Here is a 25,632-nt window from a genome sequence, read left to right as displayed (position 1 = left end):
ATGTCTCGCAACGACCGCGGACAGAAGAAGTTCTCCTTCGCATTGCCTCGCCGCCCGCGAAGCAAATCACAAAAGACTCACGCCACCACCGCCGCCGCCACCGACGACTACGACGACTACGACGACAGCACTCGCTCCATACCACCCTCTATCCCCAACTCCAGACGTATGTCCCGTCACGACGAGACAATCAGCAAGGCGCATCAGATACTGGGCACTTCCAATTCGCTACATTATTCCACATCGAGCCCTGGATACACGTCACTTGTCATATCAGAAACAAGTGCAGACTCACATCTAGACGACTGGAAAACAGTATCAACAGCAGGAAGTTCAAGTCGACCTGCCATGTCAAAACAACCATCATCAAATGTCCTGGGACGAATATACTCCGGGGAAAGAAAGTGGGGCTCTGACCACAGCTCAACTAGCTACCGATTACATCCTCAGGCATCGAGCTCGACCATTCGATCGCATTACGATGCGAAAAACTCACCGTTGTCCATTTCGCAACAAACATCCGACTCGGCTATCCGAGACCGCGCGTTGAGAAGAGGCCGTACTCCGGTATTGACAGATAAGGGCTATGACGGCTATGTGGCGAGTGCAGCGTCACCCGTCATCCTGGACCAAGGAAGAAAAAAGAAGGAACCCCGAAAAAGCAAACCCGCTCGGCTTGATTTGTCGAGACTGTTTCCCAAGCCAAGGGATAATAGCAATCAGCGCCATGGCAACGCAATGCTCTCACCGACTAAGATGGTAAAGTCACCTGCTGCCATGTCAATGAACTCGGAATATTTCCATCACTCTCCATCAAGAGATCGAACTCCACAGAAGCCGCCAAAATCATCACATAACAACAACACCAGCCATTACAATTCTGCAGAATATCGCGGAACAAGTCCCGTCCGCAAAATCGAGCGGGATGAGTATGATAATGCAAAAGTGCACGTACGTCGACCGCCAAAAGGTGTTCAACATTGGTTCGATGCACTCGACGACAGTGAAGAAAGCGCAGAGGAAATTCAAAAAGCCCCTGCTTCGCGGGCTGCCTATTCACATGGCGAAGTCAACCGTAGTGCCTCTGATGCTCAGACCTCCCAGCCAGCAGGGAATTCAGTATTCGGCCCCCGATTGCAAAATTCGACAAATGTGTATAAGAGAGACAGTTTTGCGCTCGAAGACATTGTCGATATCCGTCATCTTACTTCGCCCAGCCAGTATTCGGTCAACACATATCACTCGCAGACCTCATCGAGGACCAAGGAGTCGGCACTTTCAAAGACAAATCTTCAAGACTCAAGCGTCTTGTCATTTTCTTCTTCAGAAGATGAGGGTGAGACTAATCCAGCACAGTCTAGACACACACTCAACCGTCAGAGCGTGGATAGTGCCGACTACAGTGGGGAGATCATGATTGGGCGCGCCCAAGCGTACGAAGTGCGCTCTTTACACCATCGTCAACATTCCGCTGGGAAAATGAGTACCCATTCGACATCCACAAACGCCGCAACAATTGACATCATATATACGCCTGAGCCCCCGCCCTTGCCCACCTATCGCTATTCGCGGAATCGCACCTACAGCGGCAGTAAACGAACCAGTCACGTAAGGCAGCCTTCTGTGATTCTTGAAGATGAGGATTCTCGGCCAAGGACCGCATTCAATGAGCCCTTGTCGCCATCGAGACGGAGTGTGGCGAGTTCCCGTACATCGGCTAGCGCACCCCAACCTCACTCCGATTCATCACGCAAATTCATGCAGGTCACCCCTGAGGAGGAGGCTTTACTCGAACTGATGAGAAAGAAGCGTGCTGCCATGCATAGACACTGTGGATCGCAGTCACAGTCCCGGGACCCCTCTGAATCAGGTTCTGTATGCGCAGTAGATACCAGAGCTAGAGAGCGCACATCGTCGAACGCGTCTGTGCCGCATCAGTCATCTACACGTGGCAGAGCAGCAAGGGTCGACGTTGCTATAGGCACAAGCCAGCTACGTGATAGCTCTGTGAGTGATGCTTGGTCAGACCGTCACCACTCTCCGGCCAGCCGGGGAAGATCGCCTCGATGTCTTGTTGCATCGTCAGAAACCTCACGCCGCCATCGTTCCCCACCGCGTTCGCCTACGCCTGCTGAAAGCGGAACGTCACTCACGACCACTGACCATCCGTCACCCTTACCATCCCCAATGACTCCTGGTCGTTATGTCGATGATTTGGGTGTCAATGTCAAAGTAGCAAATAGTGATACTAGCAACGAGTTGGATGACATGTCGCCCTTGAACCAAGGTGCTGTTGGTGCGCCATTAGAGAACGGCAAGTCGGATTCATCTCACGAGATGAGTGCGCATCGACGCCGTCGAACAGCATCTAGTGATGCAGATATGACATTCCCTGTCCCACCTACTCACGGTATCCGGGACCTGACCCCAGTTTCCGAGGCCTCGTCCCGCCCACCCAGCATTGTTGAGCCACCAGCCCCGAAACCCAAAAAGAAAGCCACAAGGCACATTAGTGAACTGGCCCTGGGGACCATAGAAACACGACCGCGGCAAAGCAGTGCTCACTCAACTGCTACACGTACATCTTCCCAAGGCTCGACGTACGTCAACAGTGCAGGCAAGACGAGATCGCGCCATCTAAGTCCCGATTGTATTACGAGCAACTCTCGAACGTCTACCGACAGTAGGGATAGCGTCAGCGATGATGTCTTAGCCGCTTGGAACAGCCTGGGCGGAACATACTAGTTGTTTTTGCTCACCTGTTATCATCTTTCTCGGAGCATCCTGTACATGATCCTACACTATATTTCCTGTTTATTAAATTTCCTTTTGTCAGTGTTGCATGAAAGCCATTTCCACTTGTAAGGATTACATATTAGCCTTCCTCGACCTGTCTTCTATGTTCTACGTTTTCTCTTTTTTTTGTTCAAAGCATTGCGGAGCCTTATACCTATGACTGACCTTGTCATTCAAATCTAGTTATAAGCTTTAAGATCTACGACGACTTAATATGTATCGGTTTATCTTTGCTACTTAGAGCTTTTCAGACACATATATATATATATATATATGTGTGTGTGTGTAGTATATAGTATATAGAATATCAAACTCTCTCCATGAAGGATACACTAGTTGTGTTTATAATATTCGCCTTCATGCTACTGTACACGTATCAATCCTTAAAGGCCCATTAAGAGAATTTTCTAAGAGGGAGAAGCTATGATTCATTGATCAAGTTATCCATTATCACTACTATTAAGCTTTTTTCTTTTCTTTTCTTTTCCAAAGCCTAGTACAAAAAAGCACTTCCCCCAATGACTCTCTACTCCTTCTTGTATTCACTGTACCCGCCCACAGGAGGTGGATACGCGCCGTAATCCGCGTACTTTGCAGGTTGAGGCGGGTTCTCAACAGTAGACGGAGGCACATTTCCATAATCTCCTTGATAATATTTGTTAGTTGAAGAGGGAGAGAACGGGAGAGAGAGAGAGATTGATCTAACGCAAACTTCGAGTTTCCTATCAGGAAGTGAAGACGTACCATATGTCGCGTACCCGGAAGGGGGGGCCGTGTTTTTGTAATCGCCTTGGTGTATTTGTTAGGGAGAGAGAGAGGTAGAGATAGAGAGAGATAGAGATAGAGAGAGGGAGGCAGAGAGGGAAAGGGGAATCGGGGCTGCCTACTTACCATAATTACCATATGAACCTTGAGCAACTGGTGCGGTGAGAGCGCAGGAGACCAAGGCGAGCATGGCGATGAAGGACTTCATAATGATTTCTGGGCGTATCTACGAAACGTCTGTGGAGTTTTTTTGGTGAATGAGATGGAAGTGACTTGGTCAAGCCGCGTGTGTGTGTGTGTGACTCTTGTACATCACAAAGAGAAGCTGTGGAAGTGGGTGGTGGGGGGATTTTATACATCAACCCGTGTAACCCATGCTATCCTCACTCACTTCCACCATCTCGCTTACGAAAACAAAAACTATATTCGCTTAAACCGCCTGTTGCTGGCTTCAGCAACCCGAGCTGAAAAGCCTACAGGAGAGGAGGGAGGGGGACTGACTAGTCTGTAGACAAAGAAAAGCCACTGGTGAATTGTGCGGGTTCGAGACTGTGAGCTGGACACACGCCAGAGACACTTTCTTCGCCAGCTCCACTTCGCTTCTCTGAGGCCTATCATGGGGTTATGGCATGTCAATAGTATGGCTACGTTATGATTCTAGATCCAGAGGAGATCTGGGCTCCGAATGCGAGCTGCAAAGGCCCGCGGCATATGATCGGGTTTCTTTCCATCTTATTGGTACGGCATTTGGGGGCTTTGATAGTGTTTATTGGCATTGGAATGCGACTGCTGTGAGCCAGGTTGGCAGTGTTGACTATGACAAAGTGGCGGTAGAGGATTTGTTCGTTGAGCTGGCAAACAAGTTGCAGCGATACCTTGTCAGACATTCCTAGGCATGTATCTAACGTAGCCGCATCATATACTGCACCTCAGCATTTTGTTTCCTATACAAGTAACGAATTTGTGCTTCAACTCGACATGTGCTCTTGCAATGGTGCGTCGGTATTATCGATTTTTGGCCCGAACTTGAGTCTATGTGATCTTCAGCCATCACCCAACACACAACTGACATGTACTAAGAGGTAGTATCTCAAGTGTTAAGCGAGGTAATACAAAAGCCCCAATAAGGCTAATTCAGCCCTATGCGCCACTGGTGAGCGTGAGTGGACAATGCCTCCTGAGTTGTATTCAGCTCATGCGGGGTATTCCGGGCGAAGCTGAAATACCACTTCTGGGCAAAGATAACGCTATACAGATACAAGTCTTGCGTACTCTACGGTGAGGCAAATAGTCGTGGCATGTGCTGCTGGATTATTCCCTCCCCATGTTCTGTTGACTGACTGCCTCGTTCGTCTCCTTCACCCACGCTATCTCTGTGACAATGATTTTCAATATGCCCAACTTCAGTCTTGGAAAATGCTCTAATAGAGAGAAGATGACACAAGCAGAAGACTGCGAGAAACTTCTTGAAGAGAGCGCTCGATCGTCACTCGAATCATGGTCCCCACAACCATCACCACAGGAACTGTCCTGGAAGATGGCGACTTGTATGATCTGCTTCACGGCAGTCTTTTCTGCCACATTTGGGGCGTTGATGATCATGATACAACAGCCAGATGCTGATGCTTTCTGTGCGAGGCTTACTTCAAAGTACTGTATGTCTAGAGAAGCTTTTTATGGGAAGATAACTCTACTAAAGTCCATCAGCACCTATAATGCACGATGTCGGCATTACCTACAAGCAGCTGCAATTCAACGGTTCGCTTATGGTGTCTAATCCATATCGGTTGGACGCAGGTCCTGAAGTTGATGCAGCGTGGAAGTCCTTAGGTGTAGACTGTAAGTGAACCAAGTCATGAAGACATCGCCCACTAAACATCTACACAGACCACGCGGTGAGAGTACCGGCAAACGAAGCACAGCAATCTGGCCTTACGCTCGATCAAGTCCAGATCAAGGAAGAATATGGCGGTGGATACCCTGCGCACGTAGAGGGATTGCACCATCTACATTGCTTGGTATGTTCCATCAGACACGCTTTAGCGACCAACACTCATTCGGGTTTTAGAACTTGCTGCGCAAATCTCTGGCCTGGAATATCGATTACTATCACAAGCAAGGCTTGGGGCCTTTCTCCAACGACGCGAATATCCTAAAACACCATACTAGTGAGTACCAGATGCTTATCTGTACAGTGAACCGTACAGCTCACAACTTCATTAGCACATTGCCTCGATATCCTGCGACAGCAGCTCATGTGTGTCATGGATGTTGGAGTTCTTGGCCAGGTATGGTATCAGCCGCCTGGCAAATCGTTACAAGCATTTGTCGATTTTAACACCGTCCACACATGTCGCAACTTTGATGCAATCCGAAGCTGGGCGGAGGAGCACCAGTTGCCAGATGCAGCAGATACCCCAGCCGATTTTCTCGCTTTACCAAAGGAGGGCGATCGGATTTATCACGAAGTCCCCTAGCGTGAATACATGGTTCCGTGGTGATGTGTGCAGCAATCCATGTATTACCAAAAGGGCTCGGAATTATCTAGTGTCGCCCACTCGTCGCCTCCATCGCTCCAGTCTCTCCACACGTCCTTGGGAACTATATCTAGACGGCCACAACGAAGCGTCGCAAAGTCGACATCAAAGGGATGTGCTTTGAACATTTCACCCGAGGCACGAGCATGGTTCATGAGATCGAGTTTGTACATACGTACTATTCTCGCAGCTGCACGAACAAACAGTTCCTTCTGTGCATCATCGTCCCAAATGTCTTCTGTCAGCATCATGACCATGCGTGAGATGTTGGGAAAACTCCGCAAAACATTGGACAGACTGCCGTCTCGAAAACCGTGTAGAACGACTTTGGTTATGGCAATAGTTCTCAGTTTTTTTGGATGGCAGCCAGTCGCAAGGAGGAAATGAGCCAATAAACCCACGTCTGGCGAATCATCGTAGTGTTTCACGCGCGGCCCATGGAGCTGAAGTAGTAGAATGTCTGTGTCGACGCGGAAATAGAAATCGTCACAACTGGCTCCTGGGAGTCCAGCTGGAAGATGGACAATGTGGTTCGCCTTGATGGCCTGATAAAGGGCTTCTGCACGAGACTCCCGGCATAGGTTGACGGCCATGGGAGCCGGGCTGGGGCAATACCGTGGGCAAAAGTGCTGCTCGTCGTGCCCCTCATCGTGAGGCTTAGTTTCCAAAGCCACTAGCCGAGGTGGTTCGTTGAAATATATATTGGCCCAAATTTTTAAGCGGAGTTCTTTGGGAAAAAGCGATATGGCCATGTCTAGAATACTAGTAGTAGCGATAGTGAAGCGGGGGATGTGGGGGGTTGAATGGAATGGCGTTCTAGAGGGTTCGGAGACTACCGAATCTGGACATCACGTGATATTGCTTCTTTCCGGCCATCCCCAACATCTGGGTTGGCGACATTACGAGTCCACTCCGCTTTGCTCCACAGGTTGCGGACACTTTACTTGATACCGTTAACTATCCTCCATACACATAAATGTATGTACTTCGCCGGCGGTGCAAAGTGTTTATCGGTCTGGAGGATTCCGTTTGTCTCGGCGTCAAAGTTTTCTCGGTCTAAAGTCGCAGTTTGTCTAGAAATACAATGGCCATGGCGGTGTACTTGGTGGAGATGCGACCACATGTTCGACCATACTGTGTTCCCCCTGTGTCCCCGCGCTAGAGACACTCCACCCAGAAGATCATTCCGCTTCTAAGTATGCGATTGCAATGGGGGTTATGTGGCACAGCCCAATGGCGAGTCATTGTGAAAAAGCAACCGTCTTGTTGCGACGTCGCGTCGAAATGTTGAGGCCGGTTGAGTACTGTCGATAGCCGGGCATGGGATTCTAGATATAGAATGCCTATACGGGAGACGCATGTCCAGGATGAGCCTGCAGGCTACATGGGCAGCAAGACGAGCGGGGAGCGCCCTGGAGTACTTAACACTGAGTTCTTGATGAGGCTCTAAGTGGATTCGCGACGGGTGTCCCACTGGAGTCCCACTGGAGAAATGGACGGCGCCAAAAGTTGTGGAGTTGTTGGTCGCACGACCCGCTGTATGTGAAGTCACACTGACATAGGCGCGGATGCGATGCCGGGCAAAGGGTCTAGTTTTGTTGGCATTGGGCTTGATCGACGATTCCGAGCACGTTCAATGGCTTGCCTCTGGGGCTCGGAGGAGGCTGAAAGATTTGAGGCTCCATGTGACAAGGCTGGGCATCTTTGCAGCCGCGTTGTTGGTCGTGGAGCTCTTCCCCCTCCCCCGCTTTAAAGCCAAAACCACCCCTCTTCCAGCGTCATACGGCAGACACCGCACAGCAACGGCACGTGTCTTGACCCCGACGACTGCCGATTAACCACCGAATCCTCCCGTCTTCTCTCTACGATGCTCTCCCTGCGATCTGCTCTCTACCACTTCTCCTTCAATCCGTGAATTCGACTTCCCTTGCCCCGACCTTTTCTTGCCGCAAGACCCTTTTGTTGCTGCGTGCCCCGAGGACCAAGGCTGTTCTTCACACATCACAACTCATACACATCTCTGCACCAATATCATAAAGCATTTGGTGTATTGTGCGACCTAATCGACGTCGCCAAAAATTCTTCCGTGCCTCAACTGCGCCCAAGATTGCTGTCTGCGCCCAGTACTGGAGAGCGACACCGCCGAGTAACCACTGCATCTGTCGCGCTTATCCCACAGCTTCGATCGCAAACGGAAAGTCCTTCTCGCATTAGAGAGTCGGCCTGCGCATACAATTGCAAGCAGAAAAACAAATTTTACAGCATGGCGACACAAGACATTTCTGCGCACGCAACGGAACCTCAGCCGGTGCCCAAGGAAGAAATTCAAGAAGAATCACAATCGCACTTGGATGAAGGGAAGCTGAAGCAGTTCTTTATTGGATCCATAGATCAAGGAACTACGAGTACTCGCTTTATTATCTTCGACGGTCTCGGTGAACCCGTAGCCCAGCATCAGATTGAATTCACCCAAAAGTATCCTCAATCAGGGTCAGTAGATATCTGCACCCGAACCAAAACTTCTCTCTAATCGGCACAGATGGCATGAGCACGACCCATGGGAAATTATTGACACCGTGGAACAATGCATTGACAGGGCAACAAACATTTTCTTGGACAATGGCCACAATATCGAGGACATCAAGGCTATTGGCATCACTAACCAGCGTGAGACGACAGTGGTGTGGGACACTACCACCGGTCTGCCTATTTGCAATGCAATCGCTTGGTACGTATGGCACATGCACAAAACGCACATGTGATTTGGCTGACCCACTTCGCCTATCGGTAGGCCAGATACCAGAACCAAGGGATTAGTGCGTGAGCTGAAGGATCGCAAGGGTGCTGATGAGTTGTTGAATCTGACCGGTCTTCCCCTATCAACCTACCCTTCATCGGTCAAACTGCGATGGCTGCTTGACCATGACGAAAATGTCAGGAGCGCGTACGAAGAAAAAAGACTTTCATTCGGTACCATTGATTCTTGGATATTATATAACCTGAACGGTGGAAAGGAGGGCGGAATTCACGTAACAGATTCAACTAATGCGTCAAGAACCATGTTTGTCAACCTGTAAGTTAGCCACCCGCCACTATATTTTAGCCAAAAGCGCAAGCACTCGCTAACGCACCGACAGGCACACCGTTCAGTACGATGACAAGCTTCTAGACTTTTTCGGAATCGACCGCACCAAAGTAAAATTACCAAAAATCGTTCCGTCTTCATCGCCAGATGAATTCGGGTACATAAGAACCGGTATATTAGAAGGTGTACGGATTGCTGGATGCCTCGGTGATCAATCTTCGGCTTTGGTTGGTCAACAAGGGTTCACGCCTGGTTCTGCAAAGAATACGTACGGCACGGGTTGCTTCCTGCTATACAATGTTGGCGAAAAGCCTGTCATCTCCTCGCATGGCCTGCTGGCCACCGTTGCGTATGATTTTGGTGGAAACCGGAAGCCAGTATATGCACTTGAAGGAAGCATTGCCGTAGCGGGCAGTGGCGTCAAGTTCCTCATGAACAACATGGGCTTCATTACGCATTCGCACAAGATCAGCGACTTGGCAGCCTCTGTTGAAGATAACGGTGGATGCGTCTTTGTCACGGCTTTCAGTGGTCTTTTTGCTCCTTACTGGATCGACGATGCGAAAGGCACCATATTCGGAATCACTCAATTCACAGAGCGGGGCCATATCGCTCGCGCAACCCTTGAGGCAACATGTTTCCAAACAAGGGCAATTCTCGACGCTATGGAACTAGACAGTGGTCACAAGCTTAATATGCTTGCAGTGGACGGTGGCATGAGCAATTCTAATTTGTGTATGCAGGTACGTGAACATTGACTTGATATTTCTAGGAAGTTTCTTCTTGCTGACCACGAACAACAGACTCAGGCAAATATTATCGGCATTCCTGTAGATCGTCCGGCAATGCGCGAAACCACTGCGTTAGGTGCAGCCATCGCAGCTGGATTTGCCGTTGGCGTATGGAAAGAATTCGAGGAGCTGAAGGAAATCAACCAGAAAGACCGCATGATTTTTAAACCAAACGTGGACAAAGAAGTAGGCGAGAAGATGTTCAAGAAATGGGGACGGGTAAGTCATTATTATCCAGATGTTACACGTGATGAGTAAACTGACTTTTGGTTTCAATCTAGGCTGTCGAGATGTGCCGCGGCTGGTTAGATGCTGGGGAGGCTAATGGGGAGTTCTCATGATTTGCATCTATATTGGAGACTAATATATCCATAAACGCTTCAGTGCATTTCTTCTTGGCGCCAGGAAGTACGGAGTTGGGAGTGTTGCTTCAGAAAACACCAAGTACATTGTGATATGGATGTTCATGCTCTAAGTGGGCTACAAAGTGGATTGATAATCGACGAGATGGTATGGGCCAGACGGGGTTCCTACAACCGCTTCTAGTATAGACACTGCCCCAGCACGGCATGGGAATGAGATTTGACAGTATCGGTATTGGATAAGCTACTAGCTCAATCCTTCTATGACATCGCCACTCACATGTGTACTACCTCATTTTCAGCCTGAATGTCCCATGCGTCTTGTCGAAACAAAGTAGCCTGTAAATCGCCTACATGCCGGATATAATTTTACATAGTGCACCAATGAAATAACGCCAATAAGGCTGCCAAGGTGTCAATACGGTCAGCGCACGCGCATGTTGACTAATGCAGGCTTCTTCGCGTCTCACACCATTGTCATGCAGATGCGGCACGACGTACTATAAAACTAAGCTGAATGTAGCTGTACTGGGGAACCAACATCGACGATTACTCACTGATGTCTTACTTGGCTCGAAAGTTTACCATGTACACGAACAGCCCTGCAAAGACAATAACATGACAGGTAACAAGGAACAGATGTTGCTCAGCTGTCGTATCGAACTTCCTTGTCTGGGCCTGGTGGTTGCTAACCTGCTTCTTCTTCTCTTTTTTTCAGACGAGTCAAATCATCCGCTAGCAACACGAGAACTGGTGGCAAAAACGATCGAGTCCCTAGGAATGGTATCCTGGTCTTTTTTTTTCCTGCAAACACCTGCAGTACTATCTTGTCGGCATTCGCGAAGACTAACTACACATGCTGGTTCTATGCTGGATTTGATAGTAAGCCGACGACTAAGAATGGAGCATATTACCCTTTCATCTATTTTCCTGCGCCAGGCCCACCTTCGATACTATACAGAGGAGCGGCACGTCGCTTCCTTCCGCGGACCTGCTGTACCGGGTGCCTGGTCCTCTTGTATTTGCATGTATCGGGTACTGGACGTTCCCAGGACGACTTGTCAAAAGACGAGGTTTTGCAATTGAGTTTTTGGGCATAGTAGCGCTTCCGATTGTGCCGGGTGTGCTGTCAAAAGACATGGTGCGATTTGGAAGTATCCTGGAGCTGTCTGGGTCCACGGAAGTGAATGGACGGACAGTGTAGCGGTGTAGAAAGGAGCCCAAGAAAAGTCACTGCCAATCCCATTTGCTGGGAGTGAGAAAAAAGGGCAATACGGGGAGGATGGATACACGTGGCTATATGAGGGAAATATCTACGTATGTTCGTGGCGTCACATGGCACTGATCTACTAGTACCGAGTGATAGCCGGCAGTACTTGCTAGTTAGTGGACGGCGTCGTCGGCCTTTTGTAAACGGCATCATTTCGCGGTTATACCGCAATTGTCGTTTGGACACAGTCAGGCCGGTGAGTGGGGGGGCCCAGACGTACCGTTGGACTATGTCACACAACCATACAGACTTGCAAGTAGTCGCCGTATGCGGGACGGCAAGCGATGATTGCGCAACACCTGACCTCCGGATGCTTTCGCGATGCAAACTGGGACCGGGGAAGCGGGACAGCAAGCATCGAGGATGAAAAATCGGTGAGTAACGGTGTAGCCAAGTACTTGAGTTGGAGGATGAAACGTGTGCCGCGATACCACAAATGCGTCGTGTTGGCGTGGTTGGGCGGGCGGGCGAAGTCATGGAGATGCCGCTACGACGAGGTATATCAATCAATACTCGACGTTGTGCTTCGAGATGCACTGGATGTGGGAACCAGAGCGACCCCGGCCTCGAAGCTTACTTTTGTCTGCTGCCAGGGATACTCCAACGGCTGCAGGCACCCCCCCGACATGCAACGGTACAGGTAAGTTGTAGATCAACCCTGACCTGTGCGCGCCTGGTGGCTCCGAACTTAGTGCATGGTAGGCCTGTCCTTGCCACCAGATGGCCTCTCCGCTGATTATCACACCCCTGGGGGTTCAAACCGACGTTCATTACGCACGCTACCCTACCATCTTATCTCCTGGACATGGGGACATCCCGTTGATCCGCTCGGCGTCCGCATTGGGCTGCAAGCTTTCGCTCAAGGTTGTTGGAAGCGAACAGACTTCAAACATGGACGTCTCCACCCAGCTCTATGGCGTGCAAAAGGCTCGACCACACATGAGAACCCGGTCCCGCTGGAGCATCCATGTCCGCTACAATGATGCATGCTTGCTGCTGATGGGCCAGGTTCCAAATCGACAAGGGCCGTAGTGTCTCTGCATAGCTCCACGGGTACCTGATCGCACTGACGTCTATCCAAGTTGTAGTGTCTGGAGACTACTATAACATAACGGACCGTCGCGCATCTGCATGCCAATCAAGCTTGAAAATTCTCCATTCCAACGTACCAACTGCATTGCTTGCCTTGCCGTCCCATTCCCACCTTTTGCCACATTTTTGCGGACCCTGTGCCCGCCCTACGACTGCACCCCTCTCATACCCTCTTAGCCATCTCTCCCAGACCATCATGTGCGACTATACACAAGTGCAGTACAAGTGTACGCATGTACGATATGTTGTCAAGGCATGGTGTACCAAATATCAACAAACTCATGTACGGTGCCCGGCAAATGTCACTGCAGTGTAAGAACCCACATGCCCAATGCAAGCGATTGCCTCGCAATGCTGACTCCTTCTTCTTAGAGAATATAGATTGAACGACAATTGTGGTTCGTAAACACTGCCTCCTCATAGGACATTTGGATCATGTTCATTCGTACTAACAACAAAATCTAGGCGATTGTCGACCATGACACATTATCAACCTCAGTTCATCCCATTTCTTGTCTGTAAAAACAAAAAGTTGTGACATTACGCGGCGTTACATGGTGGACTTTCGCATAATACCCATTTTGGAATTATTTTTTTTCTCGGCACCTGTTGATTACTAGTCGAATTGCATCATCGTTGTCCTTTACAAGAGTCATATTGCTCTCGCCATTGTCGTTTCCCTTCCCGCCACAAAAAAAAACACAATTTCTCTGGACACACTGAGCCGAAATTGCAGCCAGTAGGGTTCGACAAATCGACTCAAAGGCCACCGGAATCCTCCTCTCTCCCTCCCCCCTCCCCTCACCAATCCAAGGGGTCCAGACTCGACGGAAGGCTCTCAATCTTCCCCAAATGGCCTTGGGCATACATGGAAGCGCTCAGAATTACCCCAACGGTAAAAAAAGGTGACATTCGGCATTCCCCAATAATCGAGACAGCGTGTGTGTGTGTGCTTGTTATTGCATTAGCCAAAACCCAAGTCAGTGGAGGATCACCTGTCTGCCGAAATTCTATCGGGACGGCGACAACTCCGGAGGGTTGAAAGCCACGCCGCTAGAGAAGAGTGGTCGGCCAGCCGCCCGCCGCCTAGGAAGGTGCAACACGAACGGGATTCGGAAGACGCGCTCAGCCGATCGATTTGTCTACCCTCTTGCCTTTCATTCGTTTCATGTTTGACATGCAGTTCGCCTGCAAGGAAAATCACAATGAGAGCCGAGAAACATCAGCCCTTCGGCCCAATCTCGGCCTGCGCATCATGGCCCTAAGCTTCGTATCCATGACGGAGTGAAGAGCCCGTGGGTGGACAGTGCCTGTCTCGCATTGCAATATGGTCGCCTCCAGATGGCTCGGTTTCAAAGTCTCGAGTCAGATTCATATTGCGACGAGGGAGAGAGAGAGAGATACGGAAAGAGAAAGAGAGAGCAGTGTGGTGTGGTGTGGTCTGCTTTTTTCTCTCTTTCCTATTGTCGGGTAGTAGCGGGAGTTTGAAATGGGGGAAAGCTTGCTTTGGGGCGTTTGGTATAGAATCTGTACATAGTACTATGTACGGGGCTTGGGTATGTGTGTGTGTGTATCGATTCAGGCACGCATGCAGCCAGCCATAGTTAGTCGACTTATGCAAGTCACTGAATGGAAGTGTGGAACCACAGCCCCGTGAAAGAAGCATGTAGGGCATCAATACGCGTAGCTAGCAATGAGCGTCTGACCAATGACAGGGCTGAGGTTGGTCGGAGCACAGGCCGCCTTGGCTGTCTATTGCCCTCTGTGTCGACACAGCAATCTTACTGCCACAGCCTGCCCGCCACACAAGCTACTTTACTACTATACATATGTGCGTGGACAGGCGCTTATCGACATACCATCGTATATCCATCATCATCGCACACGAGTCAACTCTCCTCCTTGCCTTTTCATGGCCACATGGCGTGACAAGCCATTTTTGTCGCCCTTTTGACTTTGCCCATCCTCCTTACCAGGCCTCGACGCTCTTCTCGTATCAAGGCCCAGCCCTTTTCTTTTGCGCAAATCACTCTTCCCATCATCCAGGACTGTGCTCAGCCACCTTGACCATCGGGCCGCAGGGTCTCACTCACGACACAAGGACGCAGCTCGACCTGGTGACTTTGGTGCCAGCATCGTACCAGCCCGCGTCAACGATGCATGTTCCGTCCTATGCCCCCCCTTCCCAAGGTCGTCATATGCACGCACCTTGCTGCCGTGTCCTTGATGCTGACCTCATGTGAGAAAGCAACAAGAAAGATCCAGATGACTACCAACATGAATCCACTTCTGTTTCACCACCAGACATTTTGTCATTTCCCCCCCTTCCATTCATCTACCCCACAAAGGAATGCATTCCGCCCATAGGACCATGGGTGTTGTTGCAAGTCCCGCGCGGAGTGCCTCGTCCACCTCATTGACCAGCAGCAACAGCGGGAACACTTGCGCCTAAGCGGTCGTCGCTTGCGATTCACCGTAGAAGCATTCTGGAAAGGCGAATCATTGGACGGGATTACCAAAGCGCGACCTTTGCGTCGTGGATCTGCGCCACTGACTCGCACTCGACCCAAATCATGAGGCAGGAACCAAGAACAATTACGGCGCAGCATCTCTTGCCCATCGCTTGTGCGCATTTTTTTTTCAAAGATGCTGCGGAATCACAGGATTGGCCCGGACACTCAAAGCCGGGATGAGCCTACATGTGTATACATGTGAACATACGGATGCGCATGGAAGGGAGAAAATTCCCGGCCCGTTGGTTTGGTGTTTGCTGGTATGCCGCTGCAATCCGCCCTTTGTCCATCTAGGTATTCTAACTACTAGTCGCTATATGTACTAGGCACTAAATATACAAAAAAGAAATATGTATATAGTATATGCGTACGTAAATATGTACAATACATACCGCTAGGCCCACGACAAATACTTGGTCACGTTGAAGGCTACAAACCATGACCCGTGCTTGCTTGAACCTGGCACTCAGGAATCGGTACTATAGTTCCGCCGTCAAGTGTGTCTGACGGTGCGTAGGCTGGGTCATAAAGTTGGTTGCTTTTGTCGTTTGGGGTTTGCACTTCCGATTCCCCGACCTAACTAAGTAGCACCCCTCCCCCCCCCCAACCTTGACACACGGCATGGGCTGTGCAAGCGCAAGTGCAAAAGTGCGCGCTGCTCATCAGCCTAGACGTGTGTCGTGACGGGCGCCAACTTGGTTTCTTAGTTAGCGGCTGATGACGCGCCGGCTCGACCATGGTGCAATTGCGCTAAAAAGTCAAGTTACAGTATGGTACTACTCCCAAAAGAAAAAAGAACATTCACGGTCCTTGACTCGCGTGTCTCTTCTCGCGTGGATGCTCTCCCGGCATCCCACTTACTGCTCGCTAAGTTGTATACGGTCAGAGGGAAATGGGGGGTCACGGATTGTGTTTAACCTTGACACGAAAAGCGGCCCTAGATGACACGAACAAATGTCCCCTTGCAATGTATTCGCACCAGCCTATCACAGTCAGGCGCGGATAGGCGGAACAACACGCCCAATTTCGCATGCCCTGGATCATTTTCTAGGGTCGTCGCATCCAAACTGCCCAAAACTGCATGGGTAATGTATCATCCGGTGTATCTTTCTTTGCTTACAACATTGTTGCTAATCCAGTCCCATCAGCGTCGTCTGGGGAGTCGGGTACGGCCGCTAACTTTGCGAACACATAACTGAACAGGGACTTTACCAGTAGTACTAGTGTTTTTTTTCTTCTTATCCCTCTCTTTTTTTTCTTCTTTTTTTTCCCTTCATGCTTACAAGGTTAACAGTCGCCGTTCTAGTCTCTCACTCCTGCCTTTTAGCTGCAACTTTTTTTTCTTCTGTGGCTGTCAATTCACAGCATACATACATACACCAGAGAATTTTTTTCCCTGAGGCAAACACTAATGATAGCCCGCACAATAGTAGCGTGGCCGGCAGTTTGTGACGTGCGTCGGTACTTGTGATGCACGACTGTCATTAAAATGCTTCCTTCAGCGCACGCAACGACTACTGTGACTGGCAGGTGACACACAGTCGAAGGACAGGCCGTTTCACATCTTTTTGGTGCTCCAGGATCTTCGCTGGACGCCTAATCGGTACGGCCCGAGCTGTCAAGAGATGGATGAGTAAAAAATCAAAAGGCTTGGTTTGCATGTATTGACAAGTCTGCAGCCGTCCTGACAACGGTAAGATTACGCGTGCGCTGACAGAGGGCGACGAGAAAAAACGTGTATGTACTATGTACCGTATAATGCCGCTGATTAGCAAGCCCAAAGTTTGTCAGGAAACTTCAGATCAGAGTGTTTTCATTGCAAGGACTGGGGTCTGCATGGCTTGTGATAGGTTGGCTGTTTTGGTTTGGGGCAACGGGGGGAACGGCAAGCCACGTATTGTATTTTTCATCTTCACAAACCTTCTTTAGACGGGCAAACTCGGCGTTTAGGGGTATTGGTTGCACAAAGACCGGGCACGCGACAAAGGTTTACATCCGGACCGGAGGGTCATCGCCGATGTCCAACGATGTCCAAGTCGAGAATACTTCACAGCAATGCAACAAAAGATCCCGCCATGGCATGGGCGGAGTAAAGTCCGTGGCACTTGGACAGCGGCGCTTTCCACCCTTGCTTCAATCTGAGACGTACGACAAAGTCCCAGGTATGACGTGCAGCAGGCTATTGAGCTAGTCGCGGATCACCTCGGAGTTTTAACATCGGGTCATGCGCGAGTGTGGAGACGATTGTTGGAGCACGACTACCACAAAACACCAGAGCGGGACGCAGAGACAAAATTGGTTGGCCGTTTTGAAATATTCATACCTTGATCGTCTCCATATAGGCTCGGCGGACCTGGGTGCCGCCAAAAACGACACAGATATAGTTGGCGGGCTGACAAAAGCTACTCCAATGCTCGCTCCGTTACAAGGGGCCGGCAGTGCTTCGGTGCTTCGCTTCAACCTCCGCACCCCCGCCGGCGCTATCCATGAGAAACGTGGGCAAGCTCAGTTTGGCAAGACTAGCAGCCTAATACCGGATCTGCGCGGGATGGCTAGTAAGTGCGTATGGACTCCAGTACATTTGTAGAATAGAAGCTAGGCAGGGTCAAGCATACCCCCTTCTCTTCGGAAGCATGGAGACGATGACACGAGCCATGCTGACGTTGAGCTGCCGCAAGCAATACCGGGGTTATCGTCGAGCAATGATTGCGAAACTCATGGCGATGCTGGCGCCATGTTGCTTGTGGCAATAAGCCGATCGCCTATAATCCATAGGGCTCGGGTGTCGTAAATGCACGAAAGCCTGCAAAGCTTCCCGCCTCATGCCCACCTCCGCCTTTCGGTGACATCGCCGAAGCCCGGTGAAAACGAAGCAAGGCTTGAGGGCGAGGCTGACGTGGAGGGGTAATATATATATATATATATATGTGTGTGTGTGTGCGTGTGCGTGTGTACTTAGTAAGTGTGTACTTACCGATGTACACTAAATGCAGTATACAGCTGTGTACAGTATATACTATTACTATTACATATATGTGGGGTATATCTTTTGGCCAAACGATATTATTGTGTTGCAATTGGATGTCAGGTTATGTGATATGTGCGGATGTGCCTCGGGTGACATGACTCGCTATTGGGAACAAATGGCTGATCGCCTGAAGGTGTGTACATACATTGTCGGATGTATTGGTATCTCAGTATCTACATCACATGCATGTGATATAAATGGTCATTTGTCGGATAACACTTAATCAAGTGTCGGCCAACAACTGCATGATGGACACGATCGACGGGAGCTTCCGGCAAGGGGTTGCAAGACCAAAAGGGCGGATTCTGAGAGGTAGTCTTGACATGATTAGCACATTGCATATGGTAAGTTGTGGTTGCTGACTATTGTTCGCTTTGATCCGTATCTCACTCGGTTTGACTCGCAATTCCTGCCGTAGTACCCTGATGTCCTCGTTGTACCTGCCTCGTCGCATTGGAAAAACGGCCGTCCCCATCCTACAGCTCACACACATCCACACGGTACATGCGTTTTTCTGCATCTGCCGAGGAGGATGTCTGTGAGCGTGTTTGTAGCCTGGCATGATTGTGGATTCGCAGTGAGCCTTTGCCAGGCCTTGTCACCGCTCATAAGCCGAGCTACAGCCGTTCCAAAATCAAGCAGCTGGCAAGGCTAACCGACTGCAGGATTGGGTGCGCGATGCTTCGTCTCGGGTATTCCTGCTTGGTCGCAGGTGCACATGAAAGAGGAGAAAGATTGACAGTGACGGCATGTCGGACAAGCGTCCGATTCAGAAAGGACGACTCCGTTAGCGAGCCGTCATCATGGTAAGCAATATGCGGGGCCCATATAGGGCTGCATGAGCCGGGAGCACTCATGTCAAGGTCTAGCTCTGGAGAAAGAAAAAAAATTTAAAATAAATCAAAACCATGGTGGTGACAACGAGCGGCAAAGTCCGCTGTCAAGGCGTGGGAAGTTTGAATATCCCCAGCTGTGTGAACATGTCACTTGCTGACGCTCGTGACGCGGGATGCTGCACTTTATGCCGGTGTGCATAATATCAAAGTGAGAAAAGACCCGAAAGGATATGCACGACATGAATGAGACGTATCGGTGTGGGCTATGGCAGAGAGGCCATCCTGGTCGGGGACAATATTGAATTGAATCTACGGCTAGGGTGTTGCGTGTTGGTTTGGGTGCGTCCATGTCACGAGCAGGTCGGTGCTGCAAAGTGTGAATCTTGTTGCTGCATGTTGAGGACGGCGTGGGTGCTAGGGACGGGTCAGGACGCATGCATGCAAGCCGTGTGCTTGGTAAGTAGGATATAGAGAGCCATGTGAGCAGGCGATCAAAGTGCAACAGCCGTAGAGCCAGAGTTGGGGTGTGAGAAGGTGAGAGAGAAAGCGTCCTTTTTTTAGCGTGGCACTAGACGCGCCCTGATTGGCCACGACGACGTGTCCCCGAGGCGAGACTGCTCGCGGCGCCGCCTTGTCTTCTCATCCGCATTTAGCATCCAAACATGTCCCTACCACAAGACATCCCAACCCCCGACAATGCCTTTTATGTGCTCGTCACGGGCGCCAACAGGTTTGCACCTCGAACACGCTAGGCTCGGTGGCACACAGTTGACTCGTTTTGCAGCGGCCTCGGCCTCGGGATCGGGACTCGGCTGATTGATGAGTTTCTCCAGACCCGGCCCCAGACGGAATCCCTCGTCCTCATCATCACCACACGCGATCAGCGCAAAGGCGACGCCACGATTTATAGGCTAGAGCAGCACCTGGCAAACACCATCCGCTCCCATGAGCGCAAGCTCCCAGGCATTGCTCAGGTTCTGCGCAACCGTGTACACTTTCGGCAGGAGCGCTTAGATCTGCTGAGTCTGGTCTCGGTGCAGAAGCTTAGCAAAAAGCTACGAGAGACGACGCCTAAGCTCGACGTTCTCATCTGCAATGCTGGCATTGGCGGCTGGACGGGGGTCGATTGGCTCCAGGCCATTTGGACCATCCTCACCAATTGGAGCCATGCCATAACCTGGCCTACCTACAAGATCTCTGGTATTGGATGGCTTGCAAAGCCCCAGATACAAGCGGAAAAGGAGGTGGAAGAGCCGCCTCTAGGCCAAGTCTTCTGTGCTAATGTCTTTGGTCACTACCTGCTAGGCCATTACCTTGCACCGCTGCTGGCCAAGCACCCCAAGAGCAATAAGACGAGGGGCCGCATCATCTGGGTCAGCAGCCTTGAAGCCTACGACCACGTGTTTGATGTACAGGATATACAAGGTATCCTTTCTAACATGCCATACGAGGTCAGCAAGCGCCTGACAGACGTCTTGGCCATTTCGTCGAGGCTACCGCGTACAAGGCAATCCGTGGCCCAATATCTGGAGCCAGCCAAAGACAAAGGCGAAGCCAAGGACGAGGATGATGAGGAGACGACGGAGCCACGGCTGTACGTCACCCACCCGGGGATTTGCGGAACGGCGATTATGCCACTCCCGCTGATACTTGAATACTGCATGCTGATTGCTTTTTACGTGGCGCGGTGGGTGGGCAGTCAGTGGCATACGGTCAGCGTGGAGAAGGGGGCGACGGCCATGGTGTGGCTGGCGCTTGTGAGTCAGAGCACCCTAGACAGCATCGAGGCAAACGAGGGCGTGGGCAAATGGGGGAGTGCAACAGACTTTTGGGGACAGGAGCGTGTAGATCGCACCGAGGTGCCGGGGTGGGGTTGGGGGGGCAAGATTGGGGAAGAGGGGAGGAGGAGGAGAGGCAGGGATCCGTATGCAAAGGACCTGTGCAAGGAGAGCCAGGAGCGGTTTGTCGAGACTGGGACCAAATGCTGGGAACAGATGGAAAGGCTGCGTGTCGAATGGGAGGATCGGCTGCGTAGCGCTGGAGTCGGTGTGGACATGTAGTGAGGCAGCAATCTTGTTGGCACATGGAAGAACCGGGGCAGATAGGCAGACATGCAGACATGCAGGCAGGCAGGCAGACAGGGTGTATGTTGAGTATATACGTACGTACATACGTATGTGGATAGACATGTAAGTACATGTGCATGGTACGGTATGTGGGTGTCATTGGCACTGTTTCTAATGGGGTGTAATGTTGGCGGTGGTGCTCATGGTTGATATTGGGTGAAGGAGCAGCAAAGTTTGGGCTAAGTAGAGTCGCCATGCTTGCCCCGCTCCTGCATGCAACAATGTCATGCTCAAAGGCCCAGTCAGAGAGCGCAAAAGGTCGACGAGGTGAAGAGGGCGCATTGCAGGTACATGTACTAGCTAGCGACCGACATGAGTCCGAGCATCGGAGAATAGTCCGACGGGCGATCACTGAAGATGGAGTATGTAGTCTGTATACATAGTTGTTACTATGTGCTAAGTAAGTAGGTGCTGGTCTACTGATATGGCCGACTTGAGGCGCGGGCCTGTGCCGGCTCGGGTTGACAGGTGAAGGGTGGGTGCTAGCCGATGGCTCAACAGCCCGAGTGGGTGGATGGCGTGCGGCTCGCGAGCAAAAAAGCCCCGACGACAAGTTGCCAAAGCAACTGAGGCGAAGGAAAAGTATATTGTCATGACACCCGTGGCCCGTCGGGCGTGTGTGTCCATGAGTGGGAGCAGTGTGGATGGCAGCTTGGCAAAGCAGCCAAGCACGTGACGGAACCATCCATGAGCGCAGAGCCAGCCCAGCGCTACTGAGGACAGCCGGGCCCAGCCCAGCGATGCCCAGAGACAGCCACGGCCCTAGGGACGCGCCGCCCGTTTTACTATGGGAGGCGGCCGTCCAACAGCAAGGCGAGCTGGCACGTCCGTGTTTGGATGGACACGGAGCATGTGTGTGCGAGTATGGACGGATGTGCATGTGTGATGTGGAGAGAGAGGGAGAGCGAGGGAGGGAGGGGTAAGGGGGGTGTTCGTGACGCCATGCAGGCCTCATGCAGGCCGGGCAGGGAGGCAGGCGGGTGCCCAAGGACAAGGGCGGGCGGCGCCCCCTCCTCTCCCCACGCACTCGCCGCCGGCGGATGGTTGCGCTGGAAACGCGCATGGTGGAAAAGTGGCCAGTGGCCAGTGGCCAGCTACTAATAAAAGGCGGGCGCCCAACATGCAATGGCAGCATAGCAGCCCGTTGGACTGGGCCGTTCCCTAATAAAATGCTAGGTGTACCAGTAGAGCACTGCCAAGGGCTCCCCGTTGTGCCTCTGCCTTCCACTTGCCCCTTCCCCTTCTCGCTTGACCCTTCAGGGCTTAAGGCGGCTCCCCGTGGCAGGTGGCGGTGGTGGTGGTGGCGGCGGCGGCGGCCTTGATGCCCGATTCATCCCCCCCCTTTGAACATTGCAACTGTGCCATTGACCCCAAGTCCACTCTTGATGTGCACCACCACTATCACCACCACCACCACCACTGCTCCTCGACGTGCGCAAGCAAGCCCCGTATCGTGCGCCCTCGTTCTTATTCTTCTTTCTCATCGTCACATTGCTTTTGCCACACTTGCGCGTGTCATCACGCGTCCTAATGCAGCCTAGACACTAACCCAAATACTCAGCCGCAACCTCTCCTCTCCCACAATCGCAAGCACTGTATATACACACAAACACTATATACATACATACATACACACGCGCACGTGCGAGGAGGGCACAGTACAATTCACAGCTACGCGTCTAGCAACCAATCAATGGAACCCAAGGGCGATCCGCTCCCGAGCGACTTCCCTCCCATCTTCACACGCGACACTTCACTTGGCGCCCTCTTGCGCGCACTCCCGTCATACATTGTGCCCGCACACGACTCGACATTTACAACCGCCTAGCTCCATTGTGCTAGAAACAAGGTCGTGATTCTGGCCTCTGGTTCCCTCATTTTTATTCCCCGCTTGAAGCCAAAACCCACGCCGTCTGTGTTTAGAATCCCTACACCAACATGTCTACTTCGCCCTCTCTGCGCTCCTCCTCGTTTGGAGACAGGCCGAGACCCTCTACGCCAGACTCCATACCATCTGCCGCCTCACGGGGGTCCTATTTCTCTGTTGCCCCCAAGTCCGAATACCTCAAAAATGCAATCCATGCACGGAGGGCCCAGCCAAGTCCATCGCTACCCCCTCAGGATTTGATACCCAAGCCTTCTTCGCCTGCGCCAAGCTCCCCACAACAAACAACGGCCCGAGTCTCACCGGATATCTTTCTCCAGTATGCTCTGTCCGAAGAACAAACGGCGCCTGTTTCTCCCGTCCAGCGGAAACGACCCTCCGACTTTGGCTATGCGACATCCAAGACGAACAGGGAGCTCAGCAAGGAGATTGAAAGACTCAAGGAAAGCCTCATGACTGCCAATTTGCGGGTGGAGTTGCTCAGCAGGAACAAAAAGGAATCACAAGACAAACTTGCCTCGGCCTTGGAAACGATAGAGCGCCTTGAGTCCATCGAAGACGAGGTCCATGATCTTCGCGCTGAAAATAAGAAACTAAAGCTTAGAGTCAACAGCATGAAAGAGGAAATGGCACGCCTCAACAAAGTCAACGAGGACCATCGCAAGATCAACGAGGAACTCACTACCATAGCAAGCGAGAGTGCTGCACACTGGTCGGCTCACGAATCCGCCATTGACGAAGCAGCTGAATGCATCATCAAGATGGAAGAGGAGAAAGCTGCCCTGTCCCAGGAACTTCAGGAGCTCAAGGAGCGAGTCGCTGCTATTGAACGCGTCTCTTCCGAAACCCCGCTCGCCCTTGGCCTTGACAAATATCCATCGCGTGTCTACAGCGTCGACGAATCGCGGCCCTCGACTAGCCATTTTGACTCGGACTACTATAGTCAACCTGATTCACCCCAGCCAAAACCAAGCAGCGAATCGGTCAATTCCTTGAGACCTTCGGAGCGATCAAGAAAGTTCCTTGATTCGACCGAGCAACACAGACGATCAGCTCGCAGTCTGGTCCAGCGCATGTCGGCAGCATCCCTAAGAGCACTTTCCGAGGCAACTCCGTGTCCTACCTACCAACAGCAAATTGCTACTGTCGAAGAAGAAGATAGATCGCCTACTCCCCGGAAGGCTTCTGTACAGCGCCGCAGGGGCCATGATGCTGCTTCACCGACTTTGATGCCTGCGGCAGAAATTTGCTCTTCTCGACCCCATACCGTGACGCCATACGCAGAGACAACACCCCATCCAGATGGCCTTCGTGCCCTGTATCATCCTGATCGAGCTAGGAACCGCAGAGCAAATAACCTCCGCTCATCTTCAGGCCAATTCGATAGCCCTACAAATTTACATCGTCTTGCCACTCGTCCACAGACTACATACGAAACATGGCAACGGCCTGGATTTGCAGAGTCTGAAGTCGATCTCACATCAGTAGTCGATCCGTTAGAAGACAAAGAGCGGTGGTGGCGTAGCATGGACCGCTTAAATATTGACCATGTAATTGCTCGCTACACAACATTGGAATGAATGGCCCCGATCTAACATGAATCCAGCAACTATCCAAACCCGAGAACCGGCGAAGTTCAATGCTTTCGTCACTCCGATCGGATCGATGATGAATGAAAAGGAACTTTGACGAAGTAAGAACTCATGTGCTTCAGCCAAGGCTAAGTTGCCGCATGTCTGTCTCTCTTCGCTAAACCTACTTGTCACAGGTGGAAGAGGGCGAACCGGTTCGTTCTGGATGACGTGCTGTATCAAAAGGTTGCTGTAATACCCTAATGATGTCTACGACCTTTAATATTTTCTTTACATCCTTCAACTGGCGTTTTTACCAAAGAAGGAACCAATCAGAACGTACTCCATATCAGGAGGATAATGACGGCTAGGCGTAACATCAACGGTGCATCAACATCATGAAGCACGGTTTTGGGTAAGTGTCTTTGTCCACTTGGAGTTTAGTCAAGCAGGTATATACTTTTGATACCCTGAAACTACATTGTTTCGATGTGACTTGACAAAGTACATCCGTGTTTGTACAATTATTATCATTATTATTATTATTATTATTATCGCTATTAGTATTAGTATAGTTAATCCACTCTATTTCGATCAATACATTTCTACTACTCTCAATCTTCTGTGAAGAAGGAGTATATGGTATATGATTCATTACCATCACCACGTGTAAGATGTGATCACTTGTACGTGCCTCTATCTTATTCTAACAAAGAACAGGTTCCTATCTCTGCACAAGTACAAAAACGAGATAGACAAACATCCGCAAAAGTACATGGGCCATTTTCACATGTCCATGCTTTGCTTTTTTCTCTCCATTTTTCCTTCTTTCCCGCCACCACGTAGGTGTTGTGGTTCAAGAGCAAAAGTAACATATTGATGCAGCAACTTTTGTCTTGTTTGCGCGCTCACGCACAGGCGCCTTTGCACATGCCGCGCGCCTGTTTCCGTTTCCTGAACACCCCTGCCCCCACA

The 25,632-nt window shown here is 50.9% G+C and overlaps 9 protein-coding genes across 9 annotated transcripts; 7 read left to right on the top strand and 2 right to left on the bottom strand.

The window, feature by feature from the left end:
- Positions 1–2,745, top strand: COCMIDRAFT_36454 (uncharacterized protein; the record flags this gene model as incomplete). The annotated part of the gene is made up of 1 exon (XM_007689430.1): positions 1–2,745. The coding sequence occupies one exon, from the start codon at positions 1–3 to the stop codon at positions 2,743–2,745; it is 2,745 nt and encodes a 914-aa protein (XP_007687620.1).
- A 577-nt stretch (positions 2,746–3,322) lies between these two features.
- COCMIDRAFT_94346 (uncharacterized protein) lies at positions 3,323–3,769 on the bottom strand (the record flags this gene model as incomplete). The annotated part of the gene is made up of 2 exons (XM_007689447.1): positions 3,323–3,441; positions 3,688–3,769. The coding sequence occupies 2 exons, from the start codon at positions 3,767–3,769 to the stop codon at positions 3,323–3,325; spliced, it is 201 nt and encodes a 66-aa protein (XP_007687637.1).
- Positions 3,770–5,098: 1,329 nt separating this feature from the next.
- On the top strand, positions 5,099–6,038 carry COCMIDRAFT_94412 (uncharacterized protein; the record flags this gene model as incomplete). Its single annotated transcript, XM_007689446.1, has 5 exons — positions 5,099–5,216; positions 5,269–5,400; positions 5,449–5,579; positions 5,630–5,729; positions 5,785–6,038. 5 exons carry the CDS (start codon positions 5,099–5,101, stop codon positions 6,036–6,038), a joined length of 735 nt encoding a protein of 244 aa, XP_007687636.1.
- Positions 6,039–6,082: 44 nt separating this feature from the next.
- COCMIDRAFT_94342 (uncharacterized protein) lies at positions 6,083–6,850 on the bottom strand (the record flags this gene model as incomplete). The annotated part of the gene is made up of 1 exon (XM_007689445.1): positions 6,083–6,850. The coding sequence occupies one exon, from the start codon at positions 6,848–6,850 to the stop codon at positions 6,083–6,085; it is 768 nt and encodes a 255-aa protein (XP_007687635.1).
- Positions 6,851–8,361: 1,511 nt separating this feature from the next.
- Positions 8,362–10,315, top strand: COCMIDRAFT_4982 (uncharacterized protein; the record flags this gene model as incomplete). The annotated part of the gene is made up of 6 exons (XM_007689414.1): positions 8,362–8,588; positions 8,638–8,826; positions 8,890–9,171; positions 9,236–9,926; positions 9,987–10,193; positions 10,256–10,315. 6 exons carry the CDS (start codon positions 8,362–8,364, stop codon positions 10,313–10,315), a joined length of 1,656 nt encoding a protein of 551 aa, XP_007687604.1.
- Positions 10,316–11,890: 1,575 nt separating this feature from the next.
- Positions 11,891–12,638, top strand: COCMIDRAFT_36450 (uncharacterized protein; the record flags this gene model as incomplete). Its single annotated transcript, XM_007689429.1, has 3 exons — positions 11,891–12,187; positions 12,327–12,575; positions 12,615–12,638. 3 exons carry the CDS (start codon positions 11,891–11,893, stop codon positions 12,636–12,638), a joined length of 570 nt encoding a protein of 189 aa, XP_007687619.1.
- Positions 12,639–12,894: 256 nt separating this feature from the next.
- COCMIDRAFT_94413 (uncharacterized protein) lies at positions 12,895–13,104 on the top strand (the record flags this gene model as incomplete). The annotated part of the gene is made up of 2 exons (XM_007689444.1): positions 12,895–13,010; positions 13,071–13,104. The coding sequence occupies 2 exons, from the start codon at positions 12,895–12,897 to the stop codon at positions 13,102–13,104; spliced, it is 150 nt and encodes a 49-aa protein (XP_007687634.1).
- Positions 13,105–19,737: 6,633 nt separating this feature from the next.
- COCMIDRAFT_4981 (uncharacterized protein) lies at positions 19,738–21,135 on the top strand (the record flags this gene model as incomplete). The annotated part of the gene is made up of 2 exons (XM_007689413.1): positions 19,738–19,805; positions 19,860–21,135. The coding sequence occupies 2 exons, from the start codon at positions 19,738–19,740 to the stop codon at positions 21,133–21,135; spliced, it is 1,344 nt and encodes a 447-aa protein (XP_007687603.1).
- Positions 21,136–23,139: 2,004 nt separating this feature from the next.
- On the top strand, positions 23,140–24,666 carry COCMIDRAFT_26014 (uncharacterized protein; the record flags this gene model as incomplete). The annotated part of the gene is made up of 1 exon (XM_007689423.1): positions 23,140–24,666. The coding sequence occupies one exon, from the start codon at positions 23,140–23,142 to the stop codon at positions 24,664–24,666; it is 1,527 nt and encodes a 508-aa protein (XP_007687613.1).
- Positions 24,667–25,632: the final 966 nt, after the last annotated feature.

Source organism: Bipolaris oryzae, assembly GCF_000523455.1.
Source record: "Bipolaris oryzae ATCC 44560 unplaced genomic scaffold scaffold_58, whole genome shotgun sequence".
Taxonomy (NCBI): domain Eukaryota; kingdom Fungi; phylum Ascomycota; class Dothideomycetes; order Pleosporales; family Pleosporaceae; genus Bipolaris; species Bipolaris oryzae.
Note: the sequence above shows the minus strand (reverse complement) of the source record. Positions and strands in the feature narration are given on the sequence as shown.